Source organism: Bos indicus x Bos taurus, chromosome 3, assembly GCF_003369695.1.
Source record: "Bos indicus x Bos taurus breed Angus x Brahman F1 hybrid chromosome 3, Bos_hybrid_MaternalHap_v2.0, whole genome shotgun sequence".
Classification (NCBI taxonomy): domain Eukaryota; kingdom Metazoa; phylum Chordata; class Mammalia; order Artiodactyla; family Bovidae; genus Bos; species Bos indicus x Bos taurus.
The window spans coordinates 117,287,177-117,301,040 of record NC_040078.1 but is presented as its reverse complement, the minus strand read 5'-3'; the positions used below and the strand labels follow the sequence as shown (position 1 = coordinate 117,301,040).

Genomic DNA, 13,864 nt, shown 5'->3' with positions numbered 1-13,864 from the left:
TTCAGAAGCCTGAGCAGGGCAATTCCGATCTCACTGAGCCGTCCTTTTCTAAATTTGGAAGCGTCTTCCCCAATCCTATGTTTTAAACTGAGACCTGGACTAAGTCATGGAACGCCTTCTGGCTTGCTCCTGGGTTCAGGCATCTGGAGGCTGGGGTTGGGGGGTCTTCTTGGGGGTCAGAAGATCAGGGTCTGAGGGCAGGAGGCAGGGAAGGAAGGGAGGGGACAGGGGCCAGAGAGAGAGAGACCCACTCACCACTGGGCTGGCCCGCGCAGAGCTGGCTCTGGAGGAGGCGCGGGAGCTGGACTTGAAGTGGCCGCTGAGCTCCGAAGCCTGCCCACCCAGCTGGCCGCGGGACACAGAGACAGAAACAGAGGAACAGGTCAGTGAGGAGGAGGGGGGCCACATGACAGACGCCCCGGTTAGTGGCGAGGCCAGCGGGAGCAGCTCAGGGAGGAAGGAGAGGTTAGTGCGGCCAGCGGCGGCCCCCTGCAAGAAGGCAGTGTTGTCCCAGCTCCCAACCTGCAGCCACTCAGAACACACAACTTAATCATCCTATCAAGGAACGTGGGGTTCCTGCTCGGTTGGGTGCAGGTCACACACAGCACCTGCTTGGCCGGGGGTTGGGGGGACGTCCGGTTTCTGTGCAGAGAACCCTGGATGACATGGAAGAGCTGGTGGGGGACGGGGACTGTGAGCTGCCTCCTGGCATGGGAACAGGAAAGGCGGGGACAGAGGCCTGGCTTTGGGGCAACGGAGAAGTCTGCTTCTCTACTATCTCTGCGAGTGGATACAAAACAAGACCCAGGGCCAATACAAGACTAGCCGTGGCTTGTTCAAGTGCTACAGGACCTTCTATCTGGCTGCCTGTGTGTGTGTCTATGTTGCTGCTCTTTAGTTGCTCAGTGGTGTCCGATGCTTTGGGACCCCATAGACTGTAGCCCGCCAAGCTGCTCTGTCCATGGGATTTTCCAGGCAAGAAGACTGGAGTAGGTTGCCATTTCCTTCTCCAGTGGATCTTCCTGGCCCAGGGATCGAACTCGAGTCTCCTGCGCCTCCTGCATTGCAGGCGAATTCTTGACCACTGAGACACCAGGGAAGCCTGTATCCATTACCACGTATCCATCTTCCCTAAACTTTCTCTCTTCTGGTACAGGAAAACACCAGCAAATCGTTTATCCGGAGGCTCTGCCCTCTTAACTTTGATCTGTTAAACTTTCTCTCTTCTGGTACAGGAAAACACCAGCAAATCGTTTATCCGGAGGCTCTGCCCTCTTAACTTTGATCTGTATTCACATTTGTTCTAGCCCTACAACAAGATCTTACCTGCCTCTTAAACAAGGCAGGGTAGGCAGTGGGTGGGAGGAGAGGCAGGATTTGAACACTGTTTAGGACCCAGGGCGTCAGCAGACTGAGCAGTGGTCTGAGAGGCCTCCGCTGACTGTCCCTTCCCTGCCCCCCACCCCACCCCCACTCTGAGACCCGCAGGCATCATGCCAACTGCAGGTTAGGAGGAGCCATAGCTTTGGGGCTTCTCCTGATCCTTATCGCAAATACCATTGCTCGCTCTGCCTGTTTTCCATCAGCGTGGAATTCTCAAGGGCAGAGTCTGTGTGTATTTTGCTCCCTGCTGAATCCCTGGCCACCAGAGGAGGCCTGGCATGCAGGAGGCACTTGAGAAATACTTGCTGAACGAACCACTTCAACGTTAGACTGTAAATAGCCTTGATGGAGACGTGAGTTCCCCAGACTGGTTCTGCCTGCCCGGACTCACCCCTCGGCTGCATAAACACTTCAGGTATATTTACACGTAGGTGAAAGATGCTTTCTCAGACGCACAGACCCAACACGGCGGCACGTACACCGCGTGTAGGAATCACTGCCACACAGGGCACGTACAGGAAATTCACCAGTGTCACTGGCCTCACCTCTCAGCTTTCTTCAAAATAAAGAAAATTTGTTCAAAATAAAGAAAAACACTCGACATCAGCACTGTAAAGCAATATTTTGCCTTTTGGGTTTCGCTGATGAAAAAGTGAGGAAAACTTTCTCGTGTAGGCAAATCCTACTATATTCTACATCATTCACATCCCGGTTTATGGTGCAGAGATGTGGTGGATTCTTGTTAAAAAGGCTTCTTTCTGACCCAAGTTCCCCCAATTCCTGAGTCAAAAGCTGCTCTCACATCATCTGACCTGACTTGGTGAGGGAAGGGTCAAGTTCAAAGCCTGTGCCATGGGGTCCATGTGGCACCTTCGGAGCCACCCGTGCTTTGGAGCCAACGTGGTTAACTGCGGGCTGACGTAAGGTAGAGAGTTCTGAGTCCAGGGTCCATTTCTAATCAGCTGGGAGACCTTAGCAAAGTTGTGTAGCATGTCACCGGTGGCATCACGTAGGGCTACTGACCACGCGGGTGGGGAGGATGACGCAGAGAACGCAAGCTGGCTTTTCCCTGCTGTCTCCTCCTGATAAAACAATTTGCATGGCTCCTGGACCGGGTGGCATGGTGGTGATGACCCAGGGTCAGAACAACCTAGAAGGTCATGTCACACAGGGCCAGGAGTCCTCCCTACAACATACAAGCAGCTTACGAATGCTAAGGAAGGTACAAAATAGAAAGGTTTCAAGGTATGGGATGGGGAGGGAGGTGGCGGGGGGGTTCAATATGGGGAACAGATGTACACCCATGGCTGATTCATGTCAATGTGGCAAAAGCCACTACAATATTATAAAGTAATTAGCCTCCAATTAAAATATAAAAAACTGTTCTACTGTTAAGAACTAGTCATTAAAAAAAGAATCATTTAACTGTAACTGTGATAAGTCATTTATGAATAAGTGGGGTTTCCCAGCTGGCGCCAGTGGTAAAGATCCCGCCTGCCAATGCAGGAGACACAAGAGATGTGAATTCGATCCCTGGTTCGGGAAGATCCCCTGGAGGAGGGCATGGCAACCCGTTCTAGAATTCTTGCCTGGAGAATCCCATGGACAGAGGAGCTGGGCAGACTATGGTCCATAAGGTTGCAAAGAGTCAGACATGACTGAAGCAACTTATGCACACAGTAAGTCGTTTAGCTGTAAACACATCCTGTGTCTGAGGCAAACTTTCTGGGAGAAGGAAGATGAGGACATGTCTTTCAAAGGGGGCTCGGGGCTGGCTTGTGCGGGCTTGGGGTCAGCCTGGACTCTGAGGTCAGAGCACCACGGGTCAGGACCGAAGGGACCCCAGAGGCGCAGTGTCCTCAGATCTTTGTACGTGGATTTATCAGCAGCCACAGCTCCTATGTGGAGGGAGAACCTGGGAAACTGCATTCCTGGGCGTGGGGAACTCCGTACCCCCCTGGAGGGCTATTGTGACTCTGTGAGCTGAGCTGGCAGAGAACAAGAGGTCAGTGAACCTTCCCTCCTGCTCAGCCCGCTGGCCTGCAGCGGGCCAGCACAGAACTCTCTCCTGAGGGATTGTGTCCCAGGGTTCAATTTGTCCCATTTAATCTAATAAACACGTGCTGTGCTCCCTCTTCGTAGGAATGCAGTGTTAGGTGCGGAAAAACGTCCTTTTATTCTGTTTCTTCTGCCTGGCGTGATACCAGCCACAGGAGCCCTATTTTAGGCTTTCTGCTGCCAGATCTTTCACCTCAACTCCCTAAAACCATCCCTCCCTGGTGGTTCCTCCAGGAGGCTGAAAGCATGCCGTACACAAGAGCAATCGGCAATGCTGATCGCTGCACTCTGAAGGCCAGGAATCAGCTACGGGGAAAGTCCATCTACAGAAGTAACATCAAAGAGAACCTATGAGACGAACATCCCGCCAAACAGTTAGGAGTTCTGCTTTGGTGTTTCAGAAGTTTCCTTCTCTTAAAGAGTTAGGATGCTGCTGTCTCTTACGGATGAAAGAAAAGCATTTAGTTGCATTTTATCTGTCAGATAGGCCAGAGCTATTTTATCCAGCATGTGTAGTTTGTGAGCTTTTTAAGGGCCTACAAAAATATTTAAGAACTGGGGGAAAGACTTAGTATAGTGTACTCCACTGCCTCAAAATGTTATGCAGTATAAAAGTGTCCAATGCAAGTGTTTAATTAGATGTCAGCAAAAACTCCTGCTGCATGGGACTGACACACACACACGACTAAATATAAGACAGAAAACTGATACGGACCTCCTGTAGAGCACAGGGAACTCTACTCAATACTCTGTAACAAACTGTATGGGAAAAGAATCTACAAAAGAGTGTACAAGTGTGTGTGTGTGTGTGTGTGTGTGTGTGTGTGTGTGTATTAGAATCTTTTTGCTATACCCCTGAAACTATCCCAACATTGTAAATCAACTATGTTGCTGGTGTTTAGTTGCTAAGTCATGTCCGACCCTTTTGTGACCGCGCCCCCCCCCCCCGCCGCCCCAACCCGCCCCATGGACTGTAGCCCACCAGGCTCCTCAGTCCACGGGATTTCTATACTCCGATAAAAAATTTTAAAAACCCATGCTATCTCTATTAGATTTAATATTTATAAAAATTACATTCTGAAGAAAACTGTAAGTTATGCTGGTTTCTTCACAGGAATTCCTGAATATTCAAGATGATTGGAGAAATATAATAAATTATAAAGTTGGATTGTTTAGCCAATCAATTAAGTAGTGAAAGTGTTAGTCACTCAGTTGTGTCGAACTCTTTTGTGATCCCATGGACTGTAGCCTGTCAGGCTCCTCTGTCCATGGAATTCTCCAGGCAAGAATACTGGAGTGGGTTACCATTTCTTTCTCCTGGGGATCTTTCCAACCCAGGGATCGAACCTGAGTCTCCTGCTTTGCAGGCAGATTCTTTACCGTCTGAGCTACCAGGGAAGCCCCTAATTAAGTAGTCAATTACTTCCCAAAGCAAAATTATAAGAGTACTTTCAAGTATTTCCTATGCCATCATATTTCACGTGAGGCTTGAACACATCTTTCCAGGATTTGTGGAGGAGACCCGGGAGGCAGAAACTTTTGCCCCTGGGGAGGGCTGAGTTGGGGCTCATGCTCAGTTTCAACCGGTCTCAGGACAGGCCACCAGCTTCCTCACTTCCATGGACTGGTCTCATTTTTCCATTTTGTCTACCTTTATCCTTCACTCATTCACTCATCTTTTCCACACAACAAGTATTTCTTATACAACTACTCCACCTTTAAGCTGGTGGCTCAGATGGTAAAGCATCTGTCTACAATGTGGGAGACCCAGGTTTGATCCCTGGGTCGGGAAGATCCCCCTGGAGAGGGAAATGGCAACCCACTCCAGTACTATTGCCTGGAAAATCCCATGGCCAGAGGAGCCTGGTAGGCTACAGTCCATGGGGTCGCAAAGAGTCGGACACGACTGAGCGACTCCACTCCACTCTCCACACCTTTATCGAGAAAGCCCATCACTTCAAATCCTTTGAAGAGGTGAAAGGACAATAAAATAAGGAGATTCCATATGTGTAATATTCCGAGTCCTTAAATTTGTTCATCTTCCTTGACTATCGAGAGGTGAGAATATTTTGTGGCCTGCTGAATTCCCTTTTGCCGTTTTTTATTATTGTAAGATCACTCCAGCTTTGTTGCAGGGAAAGAGCGGATGCAACTCAATGAAGGTCAGTCTTTCTCCCCTTGACGTCAACACACATTGATGAATGAGGACATTAACATAAATTGATGGGTGAGGACGCCAGACGTTGGTGATGGACAGGGAAGCCTGGTGTGCTACAGTCCATGGGGTGGGGTCACCAAGAGTCGGACGTGACTGACTGAAATGACTGACTGAGGACGTGAAACCAGCCACTAAAGGCTACATGACTCATGTTATCCATGACCCTCACTAGCATGGAAAACTGGGATGAGATAGTGCTTCCTCCCTACAATTCTGGTTAGTTATCTCCCAGGACTGGAGCTGTGCAGAGTGAGTCACCCCTGGGTCATGCAGCAGAAAGCTCGGGAAACACAGAAAGTGCCTTACAGCCTGAGAACCGCAGGCGCTGCCCCGCCGAGCCCCACCGAGACTGCTCTCGTCGGACGCAGACGCCTGTGACGGAAACACACTGTGAGGACGGGGTGCCTCCTCTCCATCGGCACCCGGGAGACACTGAAGCGTAAGCTAGAGGAGAGTGACATGCTGGGAACACGTCCTGAAAACATCACGGCGGCAGAGCTGCAGCAAAGGCTCAAAACCGCCTCCACAGGCAAGGACAGTGCAGCAAAACAGGGTCATGCGGAAATCTGGGAGAGGGGAGTCTCAGGTGCTGTCAACCGGTATGCAATAGAATTTCCAACAGATCCTTTAAATCGGATTCTAAAAAATATTCCTTGCTAAGTAAAAAGTTGTTAATACAGACTTAAAATGAGCAGATAGTTCAAATATGCTGAATTTTGTCAAGGCATCCTCATACTTGACCCTCAGAAAGTTACTCCAATATGAAATGACTTTGGAATAAAAACAGCATGGTGATTAGAGCTCAACATTTTATCATTCTTTAAGAAGTGCTAACTAAAGGACAGAACATTTCATCAACTTGAAAATCCTATGTAATTAATCACTGAGGGCAAACAGGAGTTTACAATAGGATAAATGGCACTTTAATTTCCCCCATTTTCCCCGAAAGACACAGTGGGTTTGCTGGGCCAGTTATATATCTAATTCATAAATGTGCAATCGGATGGTGATTCAGAAAGTTATTAGTAAGAAGAATATAGCTACTTTAATACTTAAGTTTCCTGCAGGGTATTAATACCTTGTATTTAAAACTGAAAATTTCCCAAAGTAACGCAGAATAATGGATTCATATCCGTTAAGGCTACCAAAGGAATAAAGAGCTTTGTTTTTGCCCACTGATTAAGTAAACGTTGCTAATGATTTTTTCATGCCTAACCATCCTATGCAGACACGTGTCTTCCCCAGCTATTGCCACCTGTTAAGAGAAATAAATCCCAGATCTGGACAGTGGGGGCTCCGTGTAAAGCTCCGAGTAAAGGGGTGAGTCTCCCTCGGAAGGGAGGCAAACAGGTCAGTCTGAGGCACTCGGAGCAGGCGCTCGGCGCGAGAGGGGTGCGCATGCGCGGTGAGGGCGCAGGGGCGCAGAGTCAGCGGGGCGGGGGCGCTTAAGCGGGACTGGGTGGGGTCTGGGAGAGGCCAAGGGGGCGGCAGAAGGGCCGGGGTGGGGGAAACACGCACCAGGTTACTCCCCGCCGGCCGGGCAGCGCTGTACAGGTAGGAGGGCTGGAGGATGAAAGCAAATGGCAGGTTTTTAAACCCTTGAAAAAACAGCAACAGATAATACTGACAAGGTCGTCACGATGCTTCCAGTGATCATCACAGCCAAGCGACTGTACAACCGTCAGAAGGAAGAGAGTCCCAGGAGGTACCCTGCTTTCAGTAAATCTGACAGAGGGAAATCCACATTTACAAGGAAAATAAATAGGAGAGGATTTCTGGCTTTAAAAATAGTAAACTTCCCGCAGAACCTTTGAAACTATGGCTATTTTCTCGTCACTTCTTTTCAGGCATTCCTGGAAGAAAGGGTCGGGGAAGGAGACAGAATGGTGACAAGGTCAACGGCACCCACAAGAGCCCCAACCCCGCAACCCAGAGTCCCAGGGGAAGAAAGCACGTCGGGGCGTTTGATACACAGACGTCCCCAGAGGAGGAGCGGTGTGGCGGGAGGAACCTGCTTCTTTGTGTTGGAGGATCCGAGTGACGGTCTCCAAGATACAGAAGGAGCTGGGAAGCTCTCAGCTGCTCCGGGGCTGGGGTGGGGGCACGTCCTTGTCACAGGGGAGCCCACACCCGCAGCAGAGACAAAGTCCGCGGGGTGCGCTGGGACACACAGGCGGTGTGCTGGTGTGGCCTGAGCCTCGGCTCAGAAGAGCATGCTGACCCGTTTGCAGGCAGAGAGGACCAGGAGAGCCCGAGGCTCGGGGCCAGCGGTGGGTTAGGGGATGTGCAGGACCGGGGAGCAATCACTCAGGGAACACGGCAATGCGAGGACAGGGCAGCTCAACCTCCGTGACGTGATCCATTCCTAGGGCCCTGACTCCGACTTCCTCCCAGAGCACCGGCCTCCTGTACCTGGGGCTGAAAACGATCTCGGCCGGCCTTGTACAAACAGGAAACACGGCCGGGAGCCAGCCAGAGAAATAAGGCTGCTCTCCCCACTATCCGGGACGGAGGAGTCCAATTATGCACAGAAACCTTCCAAATTGCTTCCTGGACACATTTACAAGAGAAAAATGTTTTTTTTAAAAAAACAAAGGAAACCCTAAATGGGGAACAATTGCGGGAAAAGGAGGAGAGACCCAAGAGACCAATTTTTTGGACTAGAGCTCTTGAAAACATACATTCAGTAGATCCTCCTTTTTCCTAAGCTTCTTTAAAAAAAAAAGTAAGGTCTTAAATTATTTTTGATAATGTTTTAAATGGTTTGAGAAAAGTCTTCAGCAGTTAGGCCAGTGGAAACACACTATTAAGCTTGGCTCCTCGGATGTCACACGAAGAGGTTGAAGCGTCCATGTCCATTCACTCAGAATTAAAGTCAACAGAAGGGAGAAGAGGGAAGAGTGAGGTAAAAAGCAGAACAGACCCGGTTTCCATTCTGGGCAGACAGGGGTTTGGGAGCCAGGCCACGATGGCGAAGCCCAAGGTCTGAGCAGGAAAGTCCCTGGAATCAGAGAAAACGGGCTGGAGGTGGGGAAAAAGCTTACAGCTTCATTCCATCTCAAAGGCATCATCAAGGCACAGAAAACCGGCTTCCGCAACATCAGGAAAGGACATGCAAGCGAGAGAGAGGGGAGAGCACAGAGACAGTTCAGTGAGGTGACAGAGCTGTGCCACGGGACCAAGTCAGGACTTCGGAGTCTATGCCCAGGCAAAGGCAGAGCTCATCGCTCTGAGCCGACAGCTAGGCCCTAGGGGCTCTGAAGGTCTTTTTGATGCAAACTCTAATATTTAACATTTGGTGGGAAAAACTCAAAGTCAGGAGTTTACAGAGACAGTAATCTCCGTTCTATGCAGCCAGTTGGTGACGATCTGCAGCTTGGAGTCCTTGGTTAGGTATGGACATGCTCCACGTGCTCAGGACTCACAGAAGACATGACTGACTCAGTGGTACGGTTCTGAGGCCAGCAGTCTATACAGCATTTCTGGGGAATATTACTAGATAGATGAATAGTTTCTATCCAAAGCGTTCTATCCAAAAGGAAGGATCCTTGACGAGGGTGCCAGCGGTTTCTGATCCCCACATCAGCAGTATTTTCCTGACGGTACAAACCCAGGGCAGTGCTTGAAGGGGATGAAGTGATGCTGTTGAAACAGTCTGATGGTCCCTAGGATATTCCACTGGGCCTTGAGGATCCCATAACTGGAGCCTGTCATCTGTGTGCCTTGAAGAAACTACCCTAGAATGACCTGAAGGACAAGCGAGTGGAATCCTGGGATGGGCAGGTAGAAGGTTTTTAACATTTAACATGAATCCGAAAACCTGTTCCAGAGGTTGAGAGAGTGCCCTTCGTGGAAGCCACCCTGTCAGCCCCTCTGGGTCACAGAAAGAGCCCAAGGCCTCCACCTGACACTGCACGGCCACGTCCAGGGCTTGCTTCCGGCAAGTCTAAGGCAAGAGAGGGTCTGCAGAAAGGAAGACAGCACTACAGGACTGAAGACAGTACTGTGCGCCGCATGATTCCTTCCCATCGTTAGAGTGAAATCAAAGCAAACCAGCCAGTGTGTTTGCAGGAACAGCTATGGCAGCTGCGGAGCACAGGAATTACCAGCAAGCCTCCGAGGATGCTGAGTAAAACGTGATCTCAGGCAGCTGCATGGTAGGGACACACGTCCTTCGGGAAGTTCTGATGTTTCGGGTTTTGAATGGGCCAGCTCTACTTTTTATATGAGTAAGTGTGTTAGTCGCTCAGTCGTGTCCAACTCTTTGTGATCTCATGGACTTTAGCCCACCAGGCTCCTTTGTCCATGAAATTCTCTAGGCAAGCATACTGGAGTGGGTTTCCATTTCCTTCTCTAGAAGATCTTCCTGACCCAGGGTTTGAACCCGGGTTTCCCCCACTGCACGCAGATTCTTTACCATCTGAGCCGCCAGGGAAGCCCCTTATATGAGTAAACCTTTTATTTAATTAATTTACTTTTGGACAGCTCTACTTTCGCCCTTAGTACTTTGGATGTGGGTTATTTCAACTGAGTTTAAAGGAGTCAGGTATATGCTGAACTTTGATGACCAAATCACATCTGAGTATTAGATTTCTCTCATTGTCTTCTATTTTACAGAAAGTATTTAAGCTTGGAAAGTGTGGAGGAAGTTAAGTTTTCTGAATGACAAAGCGCTCTTTTTGGCAGCAAAATCTCCCACTGAATTAAGAAATGCCCCCAATACACAAAAAATTCATGGTGTCAAACCCCACCAGTCCTTGGGTATTGACAGCTGATCCTGTACTCAGTCGGAATTCACCTCCTCAGGGAAGGAAAGGATGGATATTCATCATTAGAGGGGGCCGGGGGGCAGCAGTGGGGGGCTGGGAAGTGGGCAAGCTGATGGGGTGATGGAGGAGCTGGAGCCCCTGCCTCCCTCACAGCAGGAACACAAAGCGGAAGGGGGCTGAGGACAGGGTGAGGACCATGGTTAGAATGCTGTGGCTCTGCCAAGTTAGTTTCTATTTATTTCCCCTCCCCATGTATTCTTTAAGAGTCAGTTGACATCCTTGTATTATGACACTTCCTGGCAAAATTAGTTTCTGCTCCAGTGTATCACATACAGGGATCTGTCCTCTGTTCTAGAAGTAAATGCTTCCAGAGGACCTAACTCGCCTGCTTGTCGCTGTGACTGCCCCACTTAAACTAGTTCCCTAGTGTTTGCTGAGTGAACACAAGCCTTACCTAGGATAAACGAGCCTTGCTCATTAGGGCTCTTCAATAATTGAGAAATATGTGCCTATCAAGGTTGATTGTGTCCTTAAAGTATGTGAAGGAATGCTCCTGTGTAGACATTTGGATTGGATTTTCATTTCAAGTCTAGTCTGTTCCTGTAAAATTACTCCATGTGTGCATTTACCCTGCAAGGTCAGTCTGCTTTCAAGAACCCTCAAGGAAAGAATTTCAAGGCTTCTTCTCTCTTTCCCCTTTGATTAATTCTAACTACTAAATATCCACCTATTTTCTTTCACCGTACCTCACCTGACATCACAATGTGTATTCCAACTTTCGAATCTGAAATCAAAGGCAAGATAGTGGGGTAAATCTGAATTAAAAATATCATGTTAATTACTGCTCCTAAATGGACCTTAACAGTTATCCAAATGAAACTTCATAGAACAGACATTAAAAGAGAAAGAGAGCTGAGTTTACACATACAAGAGCACATGCTACAAAACCTACAGTTTCTGCAGCGAGGACAGGAAAGATTTAAGGGAAAACCAACCAAGGTGTCCTCTCTGGATGATGACAGAGTGGAGAATCGGCCGTCACCGCTGTAGCTCGAATTCTGAGCGGCAAAGAAGACAGTGTAAGTGATGAGCCCTTTCTCACTCCTGCAAAGCACCACCAGTCTCGGTTAAGAGGCGACTATGCAATCACACAGCCAGACCAGTGTTAGTACTCCCGGACTGACGGGCAGCGAGAGAACTGACATGCTCCACGACAGCAGAACCCTTTAACCATTAGGGGCCTGAGCTTTGTTTTACAAAGCAAAGCTTTGTTTATGTCTCGGTGGCATCACGTGATTTAACTATTATCATTAGGGTTTCACTCTTTATATTTCAGCGTACCTGTTTATTATTATTTGTAACTACTAACTAAATCTCATGGTGGACTGTCTATAACCTCTTAGTCTAGACTTCCCGTGTTACTGGGTTGGCCAAAAAGTTCACTTGGGTTTTTCTGTCAGACGTACGAACTTTTTGGCCGAACCAATGCACCTCTTTGTCGGTAACTGAAATTCCACTTATTGCACAGTTTTCACCCTTTGCTCAGCTCAGCACATCCGAGGGCTACAGCTCAGCTCTAAAGCTCCAGGGAGGCTTTGGAGGGAGGCGAGTGGAGCCTGAGGGAAGCGGCACCCTCTTGCAGCTGAGAACCATCCACAGAAGGCTGGGCCCTGCCGTCGCCCTGTGGGGTCTCAACACACACCTTATAAAGAGAGGATCCCACCAAGATTGTGGCTGGGGAGGTGGTGTGTGTGGCCGTTACAATGCACGCAGGCTTGGTTGCTTCTGGCATGTCAGACTCTTGGTGACCCCACAGACTGTAGCCCGCCAGGCTCCTCTGTCCATGGGATTCTCCAGGCAAGAATACCGGCGTGGGTTGCCGTGCCCTCCTCCAGGGGATCTTCCCGACCCAGGGACTGAACCCAGGTTTCTCACATCTCCTGCATGGCAGGTGGGTTCTTTACCACTAGTGCCACCTGGGAGCCCAAGATGCCGCTTAGATGTAGGCTATTCGGTACTTGGGTCATTCTATTTCCTGATTGTTTATTAAATCGATTTTATATTCAATTTTGCTCTTCAGTGAACAGTTTGATAGTCAAGTTCTTTTCTATCTAATTTCTAGAGGCATTACTTAATCATGAAAGCACAAGGCACACTTTTATTGTTTCAATATAAAAATCAAAGATTAAAATATGTGGATATAAGCAATACAGAGCTTGATGCCACCTGTACAGGCACAAACGCTGCCAACTACACGTTTGGGACGTTCTAGAGAAGAATGTAATCCTGGGTAGAAGTTGGACTAAGGAACTTCTTAAGTAACTTCCACTCTAAACTATGAATCTTTGTGATCAACATAGTGGAATAACGCATCTAGGGTGGTAAGTTACTAACTAGTCAATTTAGCCCCGACAAGCAGTCGGGGGCCATCAGAGTCCCTGTCCTGTGATGTCAGCAGTAGACAGCCTGTAGGGATGCTGAGCACAGGAAGCAAAGTTGTCAGCATCCCAAGAGAACAGAATGGCTGCAACTGCTTCTGTCTCCTGAGTGCTGTATTATTACTGAAAAGGAAAACAGAGCTCGAGAAAGTCCAAAAGCTGTCAGTGCAAAAAGCAACATAAAGGGGAAGACAGGGCCTTTAAAGTGGGAGGATCTTTTAGCTTGGAATGAGAAAAACTAGATGAAACAGAAGTGGATGCAATCCTTATAGGGATAAGGCAGTAAAACCTGATCGGCTAGTTTCAGAAAGCTAAGAGAGTGTTGAGTTTCTCCTTTGGAACTTGAAAATATTTTTAAAAGTACATATAATATTTCTTAATAAAATATAACTAAGATAAATTTTAAAAATACTATTTTACACAACTAGTAAAATTTCTTGCTGTTAATTCACTTTTCGTGTCCAACTCTTTGTGACCCTATGGACCGTAGCCCACCAGGCTCCTCTGTATATAGGATTCTCCAGGCAAGAATACTGAAGTGTGTTGCCATGCCCTCCTCCAGGGGGTCTTCCTGACCCAGGGATTGAACAGGAGTCTCTTAGCCTCCTGTATTGGCAGGTGGGTTCTTTACCACTAGTGTCACCTGGGAAGCCCCAAAAGCCCCTTGGACTGCAAGGAGATCCACCCAGTCCACCCTAAAGGAGGCCAGTCCTGAGCGTTCATTGGAAGGACTGACGTTAAAGTTGAACCTCCAATACTTTGGCCACCTGATGCGAAGAGCTGACTCATTTGAAAAGACCCTGATGCTGGGAAAGATTGAAGGCGGGAGAAGAAGGGGACGACAGAGGATGAGATGGTTGGATGGCATCACTGACTCAATGGACATGAATTTGAGTAAACTCTGGGAGTTGGTGATGGACAGGGAGGCCTAGCGTGCTGTGGTCCATGGGGTCACAAAGAGTTGGACACGACTGTGTGACTGAACTGAACTGAACAAG

At 48.6% G+C, this 13,864-nt stretch overlaps 1 protein-coding gene across 49 annotated transcripts in view; it reads right to left on the bottom strand.

The window, feature by feature from the left end:
• Window positions 1-13,864, bottom strand: part of LRRFIP1 (LRR binding FLII interacting protein 1) — a 161,687-nt gene that overhangs the window by 37,985 nt on the left and 109,838 nt on the right. For 15 of the 49 annotated variants that reach the window (XM_027538063.1, XM_027538064.1, XM_027538013.1 and 12 more), the window contains 5 exons: window positions 11,424-11,486; window positions 8,583-8,660; window positions 7,178-7,222; window positions 5,966-6,031; window positions 256-345 (listed from right to left, as the gene is read on the bottom strand). The exons of 17 other annotated variants lie outside the window; for them this stretch is intronic. In XM_027538063.1, the coding sequence (XP_027393864.1) occupies window positions 256-345; window positions 5,966-6,031; window positions 7,178-7,222; window positions 8,583-8,660; window positions 11,424-11,486 (342 nt within the window). The remainder of the gene's footprint in view (window positions 1-255; window positions 346-5,965; window positions 6,032-7,177; window positions 7,223-8,582; window positions 8,661-11,423; window positions 11,487-13,864) is intronic. 17 more of the 49 variants (XM_027538032.1, XM_027538036.1, XM_027538041.1 and 14 more) reach the window with 10 other exon arrangements.